General features: G+C 44.1%; 1 protein-coding gene across 1 annotated transcript in view; it reads right to left on the bottom strand.

Moving 5' to 3' along the window:
- The window catches only part of ACSF3 (acyl-CoA synthetase family member 3), a 91,571-nt gene that overhangs the window by 48,411 nt on the left and 25,357 nt on the right, over positions 1–17,803 (bottom strand). Inside the window, exon 6 of the mRNA XM_004377806.2 lies at positions 6,021–6,133. Coding sequence (XP_004377863.1) covers positions 6,021–6,133 — 113 coding nt within the window. The remainder of the gene's footprint in view (positions 1–6,020; positions 6,134–17,803) is intronic.

Here is a 17,803-nt window from a genome sequence, read left to right as displayed (position 1 = left end):
GGGTCAGAGCTGAAGGCAGGAGTGTTTTTGCCAAGTGCCAAGCCTGAGGTGAGCAACCAGAGGGGAACTGAGCTGCACTCAGCTAGATGTCTCCCTCATGGACAGAGACCCTGCCTGATTTCCTCCAGTGCCTAGCACAGAGGACTGGATAGGCATGCTTAGCATCACGCATGCTGCCCCCTCAGGACCACAGGCACAGTGGGGTGCTGCCCCTCAGATCTAGGCTGGGCTCCACCTCGGCAGTGTCTCAAGCAGGACTCCTCACTAACTGCACCCAAAGGTGAGCAGGGAGTGTGGCTGCAGGCCATCTGGGCCAGACTCTGCTGGTGGACCTCAGCATACAGTCCCTTCTCTTGTGTCAGACGAGGACGGTTTAGTGCCAGCATCTCATGCTACTTGAAATGGTGAACATTAAAACAGTGTGTAGAGGGCTCTCAGACCACGTTAATCCACAGGTGCCTCCCAGGATGCGGTGCAGGTGGACTGGACCTTCCTATGCTTTCTGTCTGAACATGAGTGCGGGAGGACTGACCGGTGGAGCCGAGCAGGCTGGCAACCATCCAGGTCTGTCCATCATGCCTCCCCCCGGGACCCAAACCACTTTGGATAGGAGATCAGGTGGGGCTACCATCATTTTCTTTTTAGGGCCAGGAAGACTTTTTTTTTTTTTTTTAAATTGTGCTTTAAGTGAAAGTTTACAATTCAAGTTAGTCTCTCATACAAAAATTTATATGTACATTGTTATGTGACCCTAGTTGCTCTTCCTATACTGTGACAGCACACTCCTCCTTTCCACCCAGGATTTCCCATGTCCATTCAACCAGCTCCTAACCCTCTCTGCCTTCTCATCTCACCTCTGGACAGGAGCTGCCCCTTTAGTTTCATGTATCTACTTGAGCTAAGAAGCACACTCTTCATGAGTATTATTTTATGTCCCAATAGTCCAGTCTAATCTTTGTCTGAAGAGTTGCCCTCGGGAATGGTTGTAGTTTTGGGCTAACAGAGAATCCAGGGGCCATGTCTTCCGGGGTCCCTCCAGTGTCAATCAAACCATTAAGTGCGGTCTTTTTTACTAGAATTTGAGTTCTGCACCCCACGTTTCTCCTGCTCCATCAGGGACTCTCTGTGTTCCCTGTCAGGGTGGTCATTGGTGGTAGCTGGTCACCATCTAGTTCTTCTGGTGTCAGGCTGATGAAGTCTCTGGTTTATGTGGCCATTTCTTTCTCTTGGGCTAATACTTTCCTTGTGTCTTTGGTGTTCTTCATTCTCCTTTACTCCAGGTAGGTTGGGACCAATAATGCATCTTAGATGGCTGCTCACTAGCTTTTAAGACCCCAGATGCCACTCATCCCAGTGGGAAGCAGAACATCTTCTTAATAAACTTTGTTATGCCAGTTGACCTAGATGTCCCCTGAAACCATGGTCCCCGGATCCCCGCCCCTGCTACTCTGTCCCTCGAAGTGTTTGGTTGTATTTAGCAAACTTTTTAGCTTTGGTTTAGTCCAGTTGTGCTGACTTCCCCTGTAGTGTGTGTTGTCCTTCCCTTCACCTAAGATAATTCTTGTCTACTATCTAGTTAGTGAATAACCCTCTCCCTCCCTCCCTATCCTCGTAACCATCAAAGAATGTTTTCTTCTGTGTTTAAACCTTTTCTTGAGTTCTAATAATAGTGGTCTTATACAATATTTGTCCTTTTGTGACTGACTAAATTCACCCAGATTCCTCCATGTTATTAGATGTTTCACGGATTCATCGTTGTTCTTTATCGTTGCATAGTATTCCATTGTGTGAATATACCCTAATTCGTTTATCCACTCTTCCATTGATGGGCACTTAGGTTGTTTCCACCTTTTTGCTATTGTGAACAGTGCTGCAATGAACATGGGTGTGCATATATCTATTCGTGTGACGGCTCTTATTTTTCTAGGATATATTCCAAGGAGCAGGATTGCTGGGTTGTATGGTACTTCTATTTCTAGCTTTTTAAGGAAGTGCCAAATCAATTTCCAAAGTGGTTATACCATTTTACATTCCCCACCAACAGTGTATAAGTGTTCCAGTCTCTCCACAACCTCTCCAGCATTTATTATTTTGTGGTTTTTGGATTAATGCTAACCTCGTTGGGGTGAGATGGTATCTCATTGTAGTTTTGATTTGCATTTCTCTAATGGCTAATGATCATGAGCATTTCCTCATGTGTCTGTTAGCCACCTGAATGTCTTCTTTGGCAAAGTGTCTGTTCATATCCTTTGCCCATTTTTAAACCAGTTTGTTTGTATTTTTGTTGTTGAGGTTTTGCAATATCTTGTAGATTTCAGAGATTAGATGCTGATCGGATTTGTTGTAGTGAAAAATTTTTTCCCAGTCCACAGGTTGTCTTTTACTCTTTTGGTGAAATCTTTTGATGAGCTAAGTGTTTGATTTTTAGGAGCTCCCAGTTATCTAGTTTCTCTTCTGGTGTTTGTGCATTGTTAGTTATGGTTTGCATTCTGTTTATACCATGTATTAGGGCTCCTAGCATTGTCCCTATTTTTTCTTCCATGATCTTTATCATTTTAGATTTTATATTTAGGACTTTGATCCATTTTGAGTTAGGTAATTTCCTCTTTAAAGTTCTCTTGGTCGGTGTAGAGGAATCCAACTGATTTTTGTATGTTTATCTTGTACCCCGATACTTTTCTGAAATCTTCTATTAGTTCCAGTAGTTTTCTAGTGGATTCTTTGGGGTTTTCTGTGTATAAGATCATATCATCTGCAAACAGAGATATTTTTACTTCTTTCTTACCAATTTGGATGCCCTTTATTTCTTTTTCTAGCCTAATTACTCTGGCTAGGACCTCCAGCACAATGTTGTATAAGAGAGGTGATAAAGGGCAGCCAGGAAGACTTTTGGTACCTAAAAAATCACCAAGAACGCCTTTTCTCATTCTCAGGCTAAGTTTCATGAGCTCCTGAAAGAATCTTACAGCAGAAATACTGTCCTTACTTGGGTTCTGAACATGTCCATCCTACAAGGATTCTAGCAGCTTCCCCAACCCAGCCAGTGCCTGGAGAGCCCGCACACGGAAGGAATGGAACTGTCCTTATAAGAAACAGAAGAGCAGACAGACATGCAGAGGGGAGAGGCTATGTGCCCACGAAGGCAAAGACTAGGGTGATGTGGTCACAGGCCAAGGAGGTCCTGGGCCAGTTCAGCAGGATGAGGCAGGAAGGACCACATCTGCCAAGAGTCGATTCCTAAATAAGGTCCAGTAGGAAGTTCTGGGTGGACATGCATTTCTGGGACACGACTGAGTCCACTTTCCAACTATGAGCAGGTGCGGACACCAAGCCTCCTGTCTTACGCAGGAATTAGGGGTCGAGGCTAGGGTAACGTGCTGTGTGTTGGGGACATGGTAGTGGTCAACTGGTCATGCAGGTTGAGGATGGCCTCAGAGGCAGTGCCTTATGTGCAGTCCCAGCCAGCACCCTCTTCTCCAGTCCTCATGATCCCTGGCCATACCCGGGCCACCAACACTATGGCTGGTTCTCCCCCGAGAGTAGCTGTGGCTGGTGTCAGAGGGTCACCATCCCCAGAATGTGCTCATGAAGACAATTCCTCCCCTGAGAGTGGCCATGGCCAGGTGTCACAGTGTTACTGCCCCTGGAATGTGCTTGCAGCAACACTCCCCACCAAGAGTGGCCATGGCCACATGTCAGAGTGTCACCATCCCCAGAATGAGTTCACAGTGACACCTCCCCCAACAAGAGCAGCCGTGGCTGGGTGGCAGAGCATCACTGTCCCCAGAACGTGCTCACAGTGACACTCCCCACTGAGAGCGGCCGTGGCCAGGTGTCAGAGTGTCACTGTCTCCAGAATGTGCCTGTGGCAACACCCCCCACCCCCTAAGAGCAGCCGTGGCCAAGTGTCAAGAGTGTCACCATCCCCAGAATGTCCTCACTGCAATACCCCCCACCCCCTGAAAGCAACTGTGGCTGGGTGTCTTAGCATCACTGTCCCCGGAACGTGCTTGTGGTCTGAGAGCTGCCACTGCCAAGCCTACCACTCCCTTCTGCTTGCTGTCAGCAAAGATCTGCTGAGAAGCCCCAGGGGAACATGATAACTCCCAAACTCCAACACACGGCCATCCCAACAACTTTAACCCAAAGTCCAACTTGGTCGCTCTGCAGGAGGACATTTCTGGGAGAAGACATCGGGGTCCAGATAGGCAGGCCATGCACCAGGTGGAAGTGGGGCTGCATGAAGGCTGAGAAGCACATGTGGAAGGGTGGGGTTGGGCAGGGAATGCAGCCCCCCCACCAAAGCCCTGTCTCTGCTTGGGTCCCTAATCAGTACCCCGGGCTCCCACTGCTGCTCTATGTCCTTCTGAATGGTTCTGGGTGTGGGGGAGAGGCAGGGGCTCACAGAAGTCTGATCCCTAGGGAACTGCCCATGCTGGGGGCTGGGGCAGCCTTTGAGACCCCAGCACTGCCCCCCGGCCAGATTGCAGGACACCGGCACATGCCTGTCACCAGGCTCGGATGACACTCATGGGAGAAAAGCTGCACAACTGCTCAGATGCTGGGTTCTCTCGATGTCCTTCAGAGAACACCTTGTGTGGCGGCTGCATGTGTGGCTGGACAGAGGGGCTAGAGGAGCATCTGAAGTCTGTTTTCCATTTGGGGTCAGTGCCACCCCTGACGGACTTGTAATAGAGACTAGGGTACCCACCACGCCTAAAAAGACAAGGAGAAGCAGCCTGCTGCCAGTCAGTGTCTATGGGTACAGTGTTATGTCCCCTGCCCGTGGGTCCTATGTGGCCTCGTGACAGATGGCAGTGAGGAGTCAGTAAGGGGAACAGAGGGAGGGGAGTGGAGATGCTGGTGGCCAGGGGTGGGGACAAGCAGCAGCAGAGTAGCCTGCCATCCAGAATGACAGCTCGCATATGGATGAACAACAAGATAATTAATTTTTTTAGGGGAAAATAAAGAGAAGCAGGCTGCCGCCGCCTCCTGCTGCCAGTTCGCCCCCACGCCCCCCATGCAGTCCTTCACCTCCTTACAAGAGGAAGCTGCTCTGTGGGACAGCCCAGTGGCAGGGTGGCATCACGTACAGCTGTGCAGCATTTATCTGCTGACAGAGACCCATTGTCACTGGCTGGTGTTGGTGCTCGTGTAAGTGAGCAACTCGAAAAATGAAAAATAACCAGACAATGCCCACTGTGCTTGCATGCTTATAGGCAGTAGACAGCTGGGGAGCTGACATGAAATATGCATTGTGGTGGACAAGGCACACAGTGGCACTGGGAAGGGGGTGGGGAAAGAGGGATACAGGGGGAGATGAGGGGGTAGGGAGGAGATGAGGGGTACAGGGGGAGATGAGAGGTATGGGGAGACAAGCGGAATGGGGGAGGTAAGGGGCAGGGGGAATGAAGGGGGATGAAGGATACAGATCAGGGGGAGATGAGGAGATGGGGGGAGATAAGGAGATGGGGGGAGATAAGGGATACAGGATGAGGGGATGAGAAGGGTGGGGGTGATGAAGTGGGTGGGGGGTAAGGGGGAACCACTCCCCAGCTAGCAGGCAGAGCAGCAAGAATCCCCCAACAATGCTCAGCCTGAGAGCAGGGCACGCTGGGTGGGAGCTGTGGAGGGGGAGCATCTCCCCATTAAACTCAGAACCCGTCTAGGAGCGAAGGGAGGGGTCGCCAACTTCAGGCATTGCAGGACTTAGGAACCATGCACAGCCAAGGAGCTGGGCATGGGGCAGGGCTGCGACAGAGAGGGTAGCACCTCCGAGCATCCTCCCGAGTCAGCTCCCTGGCACATATGTGCAAGTCCCCGAGCCAGGGGCCCCAGCACATGTCTGTGCATGGTCCCCAAGCCAGTGGCCCCAGCACACGTCTGCACATGGTCCTCAAGCCAGCAGGCCCAGCACACGTCTGCACGTGGTCCCCGAGTTGGTTGCCCTGGCACATGTCTGCACACAGTTCCGGAGTCAGCTCTCCAGCAGTCTGAGCACAGTCCCCGAGCCAGCGTACCTTGGTCTCCCTCTCGTTTCCCTCCGCGTGCACAGTGTAGGAGCAAGCCTCCCTCTGTGGGTTCTCTGAGACAATACGCACCTCCACTCCTGGCAGTGGGGTCCCCACAGAACCTGCAGGAAAGGGGAACAATGAGAGACGAGAAGACAGGGTTAGAGGGGTGAAGGAGAGATGAGGGGCCCCCATGGGCACCGTGATGTGTGGGCTCCAGTTCATGGGGTGGGGGTGGGGGGTGCGAGCCACATGCCGAGCAGCCAGTGAGACAGACACAGGCCCATCAAGACCGGCATGGACAGTCATGGCGACCACGGCACCTGAGGCTGACGCGAACAAGCCCTGACCCTCCACCAGACACCCTGTAGTCGCTACATGTCCTTGGAATACCACAACCACTGCAGGACACCCGTCTGCTGCGGGACACCCCTCTACTATGGTACATCATGTCCGCTATGGAATACCAGTTTACTTCAGAACACTAGTTTACTGTGGGACATCAGTCCGCTGGGGGACACCGAGAGCAGGTCCTGTGGCATCTCCATGTCCACTATAGGCCCCACCCCTTAGCCTCGTCTCACGATCCATGCTCTGTGAGCATCAGGCTTGGAGTGTGTCATAACAGAAGGGCGTCTATGGAAGGGCACAGCCTATACCGAAGGGGAGTGGTCCCAGCTCATGCACACTAGTACCCTGACTCACACCCTGAGCACAGTGTGGCTTCTCGAGAGGCTGCTTCTGTCTGGAGAAGATGCAGCCTGAGCATTCTTAGTGGCCGGCTCTGTCAACCCGTTGAGCTGGCGCTCTGGCTACCACCAGGCACTTAGGGCTTTGTAGTGTGCCCTGCCCACTCAGAAGCCTGCTTAGGGATGCCAAAAATCAGACTTGGCCTGCAGAGTGGGGCTGGGTCCAGAGGCACTGTTGTGCTTGTCCATCGTGAGAAGCAGGGGGCATGGTGCCCACAGGCCTGACAGTGAGGCGGCAGGTGTCTATGTCTGCTGGGGGCCCTGCTGGCTGGAGGCCAGCCCAGCCACCTCTCCTCCCTTACCTCTTTGCCCACTTATTTCTTATGTGGATTTTTTAAAAGAAACTTTCCAAGCTTCTGCACATCAAGGCTTTGTTCAATAAGGCCTTTTCCCTCTCAAATCCAAGTTAAAAACCACTAAAGAGGTCCATGATGAAGATGCTGATGGTATATTAACCACAGCACCACCAAGGTGATGTGGGAATGAAAACCTCCAGGCAGAGAGGAGGACTTCCATTTCCAGACCTACGGTGAGCCACAGAGAGGTCCACATGGTGACGAGGTGCAGCTGAGAGTGGGGCAGTCATGGTGGGTCCCTAACCTGTCCCTGGTAGGTCTGTGTTAACCAGACAGCCACTGGCCCTCCCAGTGTCAGCATGGATGGCCGGTGGCCCCCCAGCACTGGTGTAGATGGCAGGTGGCTGCTCAGCGTTGGTGTGGACAGTGGTGCCGGGTGCGCTGGGGATAGGTGGCACTGCTAGTCTTCCCACAGTCCCCCCTCTTTAAACTGATGTCCATTCTTCCCAGATGATGCTAACTGGCCCCGTGTGGGTATCTGGGGATGTGGCGTGCTCTGCAGGCCGGGCCCCCAGGAGTGGTGTCGGGGTGAGCCCTGCAGGCCCTGTCAGTGCTCTGCGGAGCCCTGTGCCCCAGCTGTGAGGAGCGTCTGATCTCAGCACCAATTAGCGTGCCGTCAGCCAGCAGGGGCTAGGCATGGATTACTTATGGCCTTCACGGCACTCAGCAGTGTGGGTGTTCATCTTGTGCCCTCTGCTCTCCTCCCAGACAACTGTGCATGCCAGAGTCTTCCACAGAAGAGGCTCGGACTTGTCTGTGCCGGGGAGGAGGCAGGCAGTTGGCCAGAAGAGACCCTGGGCTGGGTGGCGGGGCCCAGGAGAGCATCCAGTCCTGGCTGTGGCTTGTCCATGCTGTGTGGGTGCTCGGTGGTAGGGCAGAGTCCAGGAAGACCACCACACCCTAACCAGTTAGGACAAGGGTGAGTGCTGGAAGCTGAGGCCCACTCCAATACACAATGGCCTCCTTGCTCTTTTGATGTGGCTGCCATGCTGGTCACAGCAGAAACAAGGACCCAGGTGGGGCAGGATACCCTGAAGGCCCTGGGCTGGTGGTTCCAGAGATCTGATGCTGACCTACTTGTCCCTCACACCGACTCCTTTCCATAATCACGCCTGGCCTCTTATGTCACCTCTGCGCCCCTGCACCCACGATGGAGCAGCCTCCCAGGCTCAGCCTCAGTGCGGATGCCTTTCTGTGGGGTTGGTCTTGAGGACAAAGCCAAGGCCATCCCACCACTGGGAGGTCCAGCACCCCGAGGCTCCTGAGAGCCCCGTTCTCACCTGCTGAGCCATGCGCATGTGTGTAAATCACAGCACAGTCTTGCTCTGAACCAGCCCCGGAGGAGTGGTCACGTCCACAAGGCGTGGCCTCTGCTTAGGAATTCGTACACACTTTTGCATCCATACCTGTTAAGGAGCCTGGAAAGTAGGTGAGCCGGGGTGATGCACACCAATGGGTAACAGAAACAGCAGAAAGGCTGGGAGGGGGAGAGTTCTGACACTATATGTTAAGCAGTGTAATGTTACCTAAAGGTACGTTGTGTTAAGTTCAAGACATACACTAAATCCCTAAAGCAACTATCAAAAAAAAAAAAAAGTATAACTAGTAAGTCGACAAAGGAGATAAGATGGAACCATAAACAACCCCCCCCAAAGAAGGTAGAAAAAGAAGAAAATGGGAACAACGAACAAATAGAAAACAAATAGCAAGATGTTAGATTTAATCCAACCATAATAATAATCACACTAAATTTAAATGGTCTGAGTACTCCAATTAAAATGCAGAGATTGTCATATCAGTTTTTTAAAAAAGAAAAAGAAAGACTCAAGTATATGCTGCCTTCAAAAAACCATTTAAAGTATAAAAACACAAATAGGTTAAAAAGTGAAAGGATAAAAAAGTACACAAAGCAAACACTCTCAAAAGAAATCTGGAGTGGCTATATTACTATCAGACAAAGTAGATTTCAGAGTTAAGAGTAAAGAGGGTCACTTCATAATGATAAGGGGGTCAGTTTATCCAGAAGACATACAATCCTAAATGTTCACACACCTAGTAACAAAGCTTCAAGATTTATGAAGCAAAACTGACAGAACTAAAAGGAGAAAACAAACAAATCACAACTGTATTCAGATGTTGCAATACCCCTTACTGCAGAAGAAAATACCTGGTGATTTGCTCCTGTGAAGATTCAGCCTAGGAAATCCTATGGGGCAGTTCTACCCTGTCCTATAGGGTCGCTGTGAGTTGGAATCAACTCGATGGCAACTAACAACAACTCTCAAAAATCGATGAAACAAGTTGACAGAAAGTCAGTAAGGGCATAGAAGACTTGAGCCACACTATCAAACAACTTGACCTAATGGACATTTATAGAACATTTGTCCAATAACATCAGAATACACATTCTTTAAAACACACACAGAACATTTACCAAAACAGACTATATTCTGGGTTATAGAACAAGTCTCAGTGAATTTAAAATTATTCAAATCATACAAAGTATGTCCTGTGTGGAATTAAATTAAAAATCAGTAAGAGATCTGGAAAATCCCCAAATATCTAGAAACTAAGTAGCATACTTGTAAATAACCTATGGATCAAAAAAGAAGTGGAAAGGGTAAAATATTAGAAAGTGTTTTGAATTAAATAAAAATAAAATCACAACACAAACATTTGAGATATAGCTAAAGCAGTACTTGGAGGGAAATTTATAGCGCTAAGTGCCCATATTAGAAAAAAAGCTTCAAATCAATGGTGTTGGCAGTCTGGCTAGAGGTTTAGCAGTTTTATTGATATTCTCAAAGAATCAGCTTTTGGTTTCATTTATTTTCTCAATTTTTTTTTTTCTATTTCATTTCTTTCTTTTCTTTAACCTCCTTTCTTTTGCTTACTTTGGAGTTTAATTTGCTTGCTTTTTTCCAGTCTTTTGTTATGGAAGCTTTGTTGTTGTTAGGTGCTGTCAAGTTGTTCCAACTCATAGCGACCCTTTGTACGACAGAATGAAACACTGCCCCGGTCCTGTGCTATCCTCACGATCACTGGTGTGTTTGAGCTCACTGTTGCAGCCACTGTGTCAATTCATCTAATTGAGGGCCCTCCTCTTTTTCACTGACCCTGTATTTTACCAAGCATGATGTTCTTCTCCAGGGGCTAGTCTCTCCTGACAACATGTCCAAAGTACATGAGACAAAGTGTTGCCATCCTTGCTTCTAAGAAGCATGCTGGCTGTACTTCTTCCAAGAAAGATGTGTTCATTCTTCTGGCAGTCCATGGTATATTCAATATTCTTCACCAACACCATAATTCAAAGGCATCAATTCTTCTTTGTTCATTGTCCAGCTTTCGCATGCATATGAGGTGATCAAAAATACCATGGCTTGGGTCAGGTGCACCTTAGTCCCCAAAATGACATCTTTGCTTTTTAACACTTGAAAGAGGTCTTTTGCAGCAGATTTGCCCAATGCAATATGTCATTTGATTTCTTGACTGCTGCTTCCATGGGCATTGATTGTGGATCCAAGTAAAATGAAATAATTGACAACTTCATTATTTTCTCAGTTTATCATGATGTTGCTTATTGGTCCAGTTGTGAGGATTTTTTGTTTTCTTTACTTTGAGGCATAATCCATACTGAAGGCTGCGGTCTTTGATCTTCATTAGTAAGTGTTTCAAGTCCTCTTCACTTTCAGCAAGCAAGGTTGTGTCATCTGCACACAGCAGGTTGTTAAATGAGTCTTCCTCCAATCCTGATGCCGTGTTCCTCTTCACATAGTCCAGCTTCTCGGATTATTTGCTCAGCATGTTGTTGGGTACTGTCAAGATGGTTCCGATCCTTAGCAACCCCATGTGACAGAGTAGAACAGACCCATAGGGTTTTCTTGGCTGTAATCTTTACAGAAGTAGATTACCAGGTCTTTCTCCCATGGAGCTGCTGAGTGGGTCTGAAGCACCAACCTTTTGGTTAGCAGCCAAGTACTTAACTGTTGTGCCACCAGGGATTCCTGGTAATGGCATAAGGAGAGACAAATCAAGAGAACAGAATAGAGACTCTAGAAACAGACTCATACACATTAGATTAAATTTCAACAAAGGTATTAAGTAAGTTGAATAGGAAAGAGAAGTCTTTTAAATAAATGTTTCTGGCACAACTGAATACTCTTATGGAAAAAAAATGAACTGTGACCCCTTCCACACTTGGAAGACACACACATACACACACATACACAAATGATTCAAGATGGATCATAGACATAAAGTAACATCGAGAAACATAAAGCTTCTAGAATATAGAATACTTTCAAAACGTCAGCATTAGCAAAAATTTCTTAAGACACAAAATACAAACTATTAAAAAAAATTAAAGTTTGATTTTATCAAACAAAAAAAACAAAACAAAACAAACAACAAGAAGCCACAGACTGGGAAAAGAGTTCATAACACATATTTCTAACAAAGGACTTGTATCCAGAATATATAAATAACTCCTACAGAATAAAAATTAAAAAATAACCAAATAAAAGAGTCGGCAAAAGAGCTGAACAAACGCTTCACAAAAGAAGATATACAAAAGGCCAGTAAGGTTCCACACAAAAAAACACTCAACATCATTAGTTATCAGGGAAATGCAATTAAAAACCACAATGAAATACCACTTCACATCCACGAAAATGGCTAAAATAAAAGAGATTGACAAGCATACAGACTGAATAAGTATGGCGAAAGGATACAACCCTGACGCACACGTTTCCTGATTTTAAACCATGCAGTATCCCCTTGTTCTGTTTAAATGACTGCCTCTTTGTCTATGTACAAATTCCTCATGAGCATAATTAAGTGTTCTGGAATTCCCACTCTTCGCAATGTTATCTATAATTTGTTATGATCCACACAGTCGAATGTCTTTGCATAGTCAATAAAACACAGGTAAACATTTTTCTGGTATTCTCTGCTTTCAGCCAAGATCCATCTGATACCAGAAACGATATCCTTCATTCCACATCCTCTTCTGAACCTGGCGTGAATTTCTGGCAGTTCCCTGTCAATGTACTGCTACAGAATTAGATTTGACAAATTCAACATCCATTCATGACCAAAAAAAAAGAAAGTCTCAGCAAGCCAGGAATAGATGAGAAATCCCTCAACCTGATGAAGGCACCTACCAAAAAATCTACAGCTAGCATCATGCTTAACTGTATGAGATCAAATGCTTCCCTTCAAGACTGGGAACAAGGCCAGGATGTTCCCTTTCATCACTCCTATTTGGCATCACACTGGAGGTCCTTGCCAGGGCATTAAGGCAAGAAAAAGAAATAAAAGGCATACAGATTGGAAAGAAGAAATAAAATTTTCTCTATTTGAAGTTGACATGATTATCTACATAGAAAATTCAAAATAATCTATATAAAGCTACTAGAACTAATAAGCAAGTTTAGCAAGGTTATAGGTTACCAGGTCAATATACAAAAATCAATTATATTACTAGCAACAATCAGATACGGAAAATTTTAAAGAAGCATTTACAGTAACATCCAACACCAGTAGTTAGGTATAAATCTAATAAAATATGCACAAAATTTGTATTCTGAAAATGATAAAACAATAAATTCAGAAAGATCTAAATAAATAAAAATATATTAATTAATTGAAGGAGTCAATATTGTTAAGATGTCAGTTCTTCCCAAGTGATCTATAGATAACATAATTCCAATCAAGATTTTTTAAAAATAGAAATTGACAAGTGGAGTCTAACATTTATATGGAAAGGCAAAGGAAGAGAACATCCAAAACAATTTTGAAAAAGAACAAAGCTGGAGGATTGTCTGATTTCAAAACTTACTACAGAGCTATAGCAATCAAAACAGTATGAAGTTAGCAAAAGAATAGACAAATAGATCAATGGAACAGAATACAGTCCAGACGTAAACCCACATATATACGGTCAATTGATTTTTGACAAAGAGGCAATGGTTTTTTCTTTATTCTTGGTTCAGCCAACATATATATTGCTGTTGTCTGGTGCCATCTTCTTTTCTCTTCCCGCCCCACATTAGGTGCCATCTTTGACACCATCTTTCCTTTTCTCTTCCGGCCTCAGCTTAGGCACCACCTGGTCGCGACTAAAGTTAACACTAGCCTTTGTTCCGTCCTGTGTCCCTCCCTCCTGTGAGTAGATCTCCACATATGCTTCTCTCGTCTGGGCTTCCACATGAACAGAGGATCTCTCTTTTATTTTGAAACAGGGACACAAGTCCCTCTGGCTTCTAGTTAAATCTGGCGTGTTCAATAGATACCCTTCCCAGACTGGGTTGAAAAGCCGCCTGCCTGGAGTCTCACGAGTGGAGTGACTCCCCTCGATTGAGACCTGGTGTAGTCTGTGGTGAGGGGCTCAGCCCCAAGACCCATGAGACCTGGCGTCTGCACTGAGGGGACTTTGGCCCCAAGACCTGTAAGACCTGGTAACTGACTTTCTCTATTTGGATGCCATCTTGGGCGCCATTTTTCCTTCTTCTTCCCATCATTCCTTTCTCTTTCCTGCCTCTATTTGGACGCCATCTTGAGCGCCATTTTCCTTTATAGCCGCACTCAGAGCTATTTCCTTAGTCTTACCCTGGCTGCCCCTGACTTTTCTGACCAACGGTATTTCGACTCCCTCTGTCACTTTTACTCTTTCCCTCTCTTTTCTCTCTTTTCTTCCTCATTTCACTTTCCTCCTTACTTTACTCCCCTTTTCATTTAGTGCTGATTGGTGGGTGATAGTCCTGGCATTTTGAAACATATGTAAATGTCTTCCATGAGCCAAGAGAGTGAGGGCAGGGCAAAATCAGGCCTCCTCAGCCCCAGACCCCAGTCTCCAAGGTCGTATAGCTCCAGGGAAGCTTTTGAATGACCCTTTCCAACTAGATGGAGACCCTTTTAAGACAAAAGGTAAGAAAAATTGATACTTTGCTATAGTTATCAGAAGTTGGGTGGATCCCAGTCATGAAAGAACTGTAAACAAGTTCTATTATAGGGGAACTCTAAGAAGTCAAACAATAGAAATCACAATGAGACACACCTGAAGTGGCCTGGAAAAATGTTTGCACTCCTAGCCAGACACTTAAGGTTATATCCATATCAATGAATTGGTCAGTTGACCAGGGACTTTGTGATTTCCAAAGGCAGGTGATAAAATCTTTAAGGGCAAAAATTAGATTGGGAAAAATATGAGAAATAGTAAAGGTTGAATGAAAATTTGGAATGTTTAAACAGACTTTCAATTACAGTTACGTTTTATGATATACAGGCTTCAAATAATTCAAAAGACATTTTAGGTAACTTATTGATGTTAAATTGAGTTCATATGTATTTATCATAATTTAAGCTTATATACTTTTGCTTTTTATGCCACAAGAGGAAGTATATAATATTTTTAAGTCTGCTAATGAGTGTGTTCGTTTTTGCCATTTAAAGGGATGCACTATAAGAGGTATGCAACAAGGTCAATGTCTAAGAGGTTTATTGAAAACGAAATTTATTTGGTCGGTCAAAATTTTTATCTGTCTGACTAAAGTTTAATGGTTTAATTTATGAGATTTTTAGGAGCTTTAATGTTAAATAGTATATAAAACAAAGAATTAGGTTTCTTGCTGTTAAAATAACAACATTTTCTTTGATTTCTGAGTTAAAGGTTTAATCTATTCTTTGTGTAATCTGCCTGGAAGACACAGGTTTGGCCTCTTTTTAGAATAAGATTCCTGAGCCGAAAACCAAGTCGAATGGTTTTTAAAAAAGAAAGCTAAGATTTTTACTCTAAGATCTTTGGTTAAATAACTTAAGTATTGTTTCACAGTGACCTACAATAAACTCCTGACAACTCTGAAATTCCATGGAAAGCCACAAAAATTCTATCAAGGAAAAGTGCTAAAAAGTTTTGTCATAAATTACGTAGATGTGTTGCCAAAATCAAGAGAAGTACCTGATTTTCTCTGAGTTAAAATTTATATGTATTTCCTCTTACATTTTTGCCTGGTATTAGACAACAAATGCATAATATTATGTCATAATTTTATAATTATTTATTTATTGTTAACTTGGTCACAAATTTATTTTTTTTGAATCTAGCATCATCAAAGCCAGTGGTTTGGGGAATTCACATCATTTACCTATGAAATTGTTTTATTACTATTCAGGTATTTAGAGATTTGATAAGCTTGGTATATTCTTAATATGTCCTGACTATATGGTATTCTGTATCAAAATTATTACATATTATATCTGAAGTCTTTGAATACAGTTAATAGTTATATTTAGAAATATTTTTATCTAAAGTTTTTTTTACATTGGGCTTGCAATTAATTTATATCAGGTCTTTCACTATTAAGAATATTATTTTTATAAATTAATCATGGCCATATTAAGTTTAGTCATCTGCAGATAAGCTTTTATTTTGCTGATTTGCTAAAAACGTTTGACCAAAATATCTCAACAAAAGGGATGAACTATACTGGACTCGCAAAAAAGACTGTGACTAGACTCAGTCAAGATTTCCAGGACTCTTATGCAGAAGCTGATGAATTCACAGACTGTGGCTGATCCAGAATCACGTGGAACAGAAATTAACTACATAAGACTGAGTACACTATGGGTTTTATCTGGGAATACAGCTGATGTCTTAAGGTCCTACTTTAAATCATTTTCCTTTCTCCTAAATTATCTAACTGATGGGTTTAGATATTGTAAATCTTGAATTAGAAGTTCCTGTTGGTAAACTCAGCACAGTTGTAAATATCATAACCAGAGAGGTGTCTGAAATTTGAGCTATGACTTCACAAAACAGAACAGCATTAGATTTCCTATTAGTTCTCTCAAGAAACAGTTTGTGCCTTAATAGATAAATGTGCCTGTAATACACAATCTGAGGTTTTGGAGAATATAGTCACTGTTGAGGTACATGAAAAACAGTTACTAATGTTGCTTATGTACAGAGAAATACCTCATGAGATTTATTTCCTTGGTTCAAAGACCTTATGGTCATGGTTTCACTGGTTATTTCAGACAATTGGCCTAATGTTATTGTTAGTGTTTCTACTTTACCTCCTAGTTTGCTGTATGGTGGCTGGGATCTTAAAAATCAGATGATGCCCAGTTACCATTTGTTGAGCATTTTTTATAAAAGATTCTATAGCAAGATCATGATCCAAAGGAGAGAACCATGAAAGAGTTGTATGTAACTCTCCCACAATCCAGATTTCTGGATTTCATGGAGGTTGAGGCAACCCACACAGGTGATCGCCTTTGGGTGTCCTTTTGAACCTCGAGCTGTGAGGAAAAAACTGGTTCCTAAAGCTACTTTGAGTCTAAGACCGTTTTGCTCTGGGCATTGTGCTTTTTTTTTTTGAAGAATTCAGTCTTGTTTTAAGAAACTAACTTCAAAGATCAGACTGAGAGTTATGTTTAGGATAAATCAATAATCAGTTTAATCAGTCTTCAACACAGTGTCATATGAAATACCTGTTTAATGTTTATAATCAAACCGTCACCCTCTTACTTTACGGAAAATTATGTATCTTAAAGAAACCAGGTTCTTAGAGGAGACTGACCTCATGGCTCAGACTCCCATCTTGTCTTACACTCTACTTCTGCTTCTGAAAAAGTGACCCATGACTGTTAATAGGTAAACCAGGGAGGGGCAGCCTGCCCTTGGCAAGAACACTTAGTATGTTTTAAACAGACTAACTAAAGACCTCCAACAGGAGAGGTCCATCCTGTATTATCTTGCTAATCATGAATTCTCTAATGGAAACTTCGTTGTCACATGTAAATTTTTCTATATTTTCCGTTTCCTCTAGACAAACTATGTGTGCTCCTTATGGATATGTTTCTGTGTGGGAGATCCAACTATACTAATTTAGATGATCCCTTTCCAACTGATAGTGAATTTATGTGGGCAATCAGTTGTTTAGATTCCTGATGAATGTGTGGGCAATGCACTTTGAGAACTTTACGATTACCTTTAGATATTCATAGTAATGATGCTAGCAAATATTGGAAAGGTAATGTTAAATTGTCAGATAATGTAAAATGAAAGTCAGAAGAAAACTCATTGGTCCAACATTCAGGATATGATTGGTAGCTCTAATTCCTACTTATGGTATATGGTATATCTGAAGTGGAGAAATCTTTAAGAAATTTGTCAATCGCTATGGGACAAACAGCAGACAAAGTTGCTAAGGGGATGGAAGCACAACAGTGAGCTCTAATCTCATAAACCAAGGTGACATAAGATAACAAAATAACCTTAGATTTTTTTTATCAGTCCACGAAGGTGTAGTCTGTGCTGTAGACAAGATATACATGGAACTGGACAACAAGCTACTTGATTACATGTTGTAACACTCTTAAAACAAAAACTAGATTTGTTTGGTTGGTTACCATCAGGAATACGTACATGGGATAGATCACTATCACAAGGAATAGTAATATTCTTAGTCTACATCCTGATGGTATTAAGCATAATAAAATTTATCGTCTATTGTTTTATACACCTAAAAGGCAAAAGGCCTCAGGCTAAAATTTTGATGTACATTGAGTCCGCTCACTCCAGCAATGCGATTGCTGAGAACATCGCTTTTACTTAATAACCTGGTGAAAAACCAGATGGTATCTGGTGGAAAACCAACACCGTGAGTTTAAAGAGCCTGCAATA

This window comes from Trichechus manatus, unplaced genomic scaffold (genome assembly GCF_000243295.1).
Source record: "Trichechus manatus latirostris isolate Lorelei unplaced genomic scaffold, TriManLat1.0 scaffold00053, whole genome shotgun sequence".
Lineage (NCBI taxonomy): Eukaryota > Metazoa > Chordata > Mammalia > Sirenia > Trichechidae > Trichechus > Trichechus manatus.
Note: the sequence above shows the minus strand (reverse complement) of the source record. Positions and strands in the feature narration are given on the sequence as shown.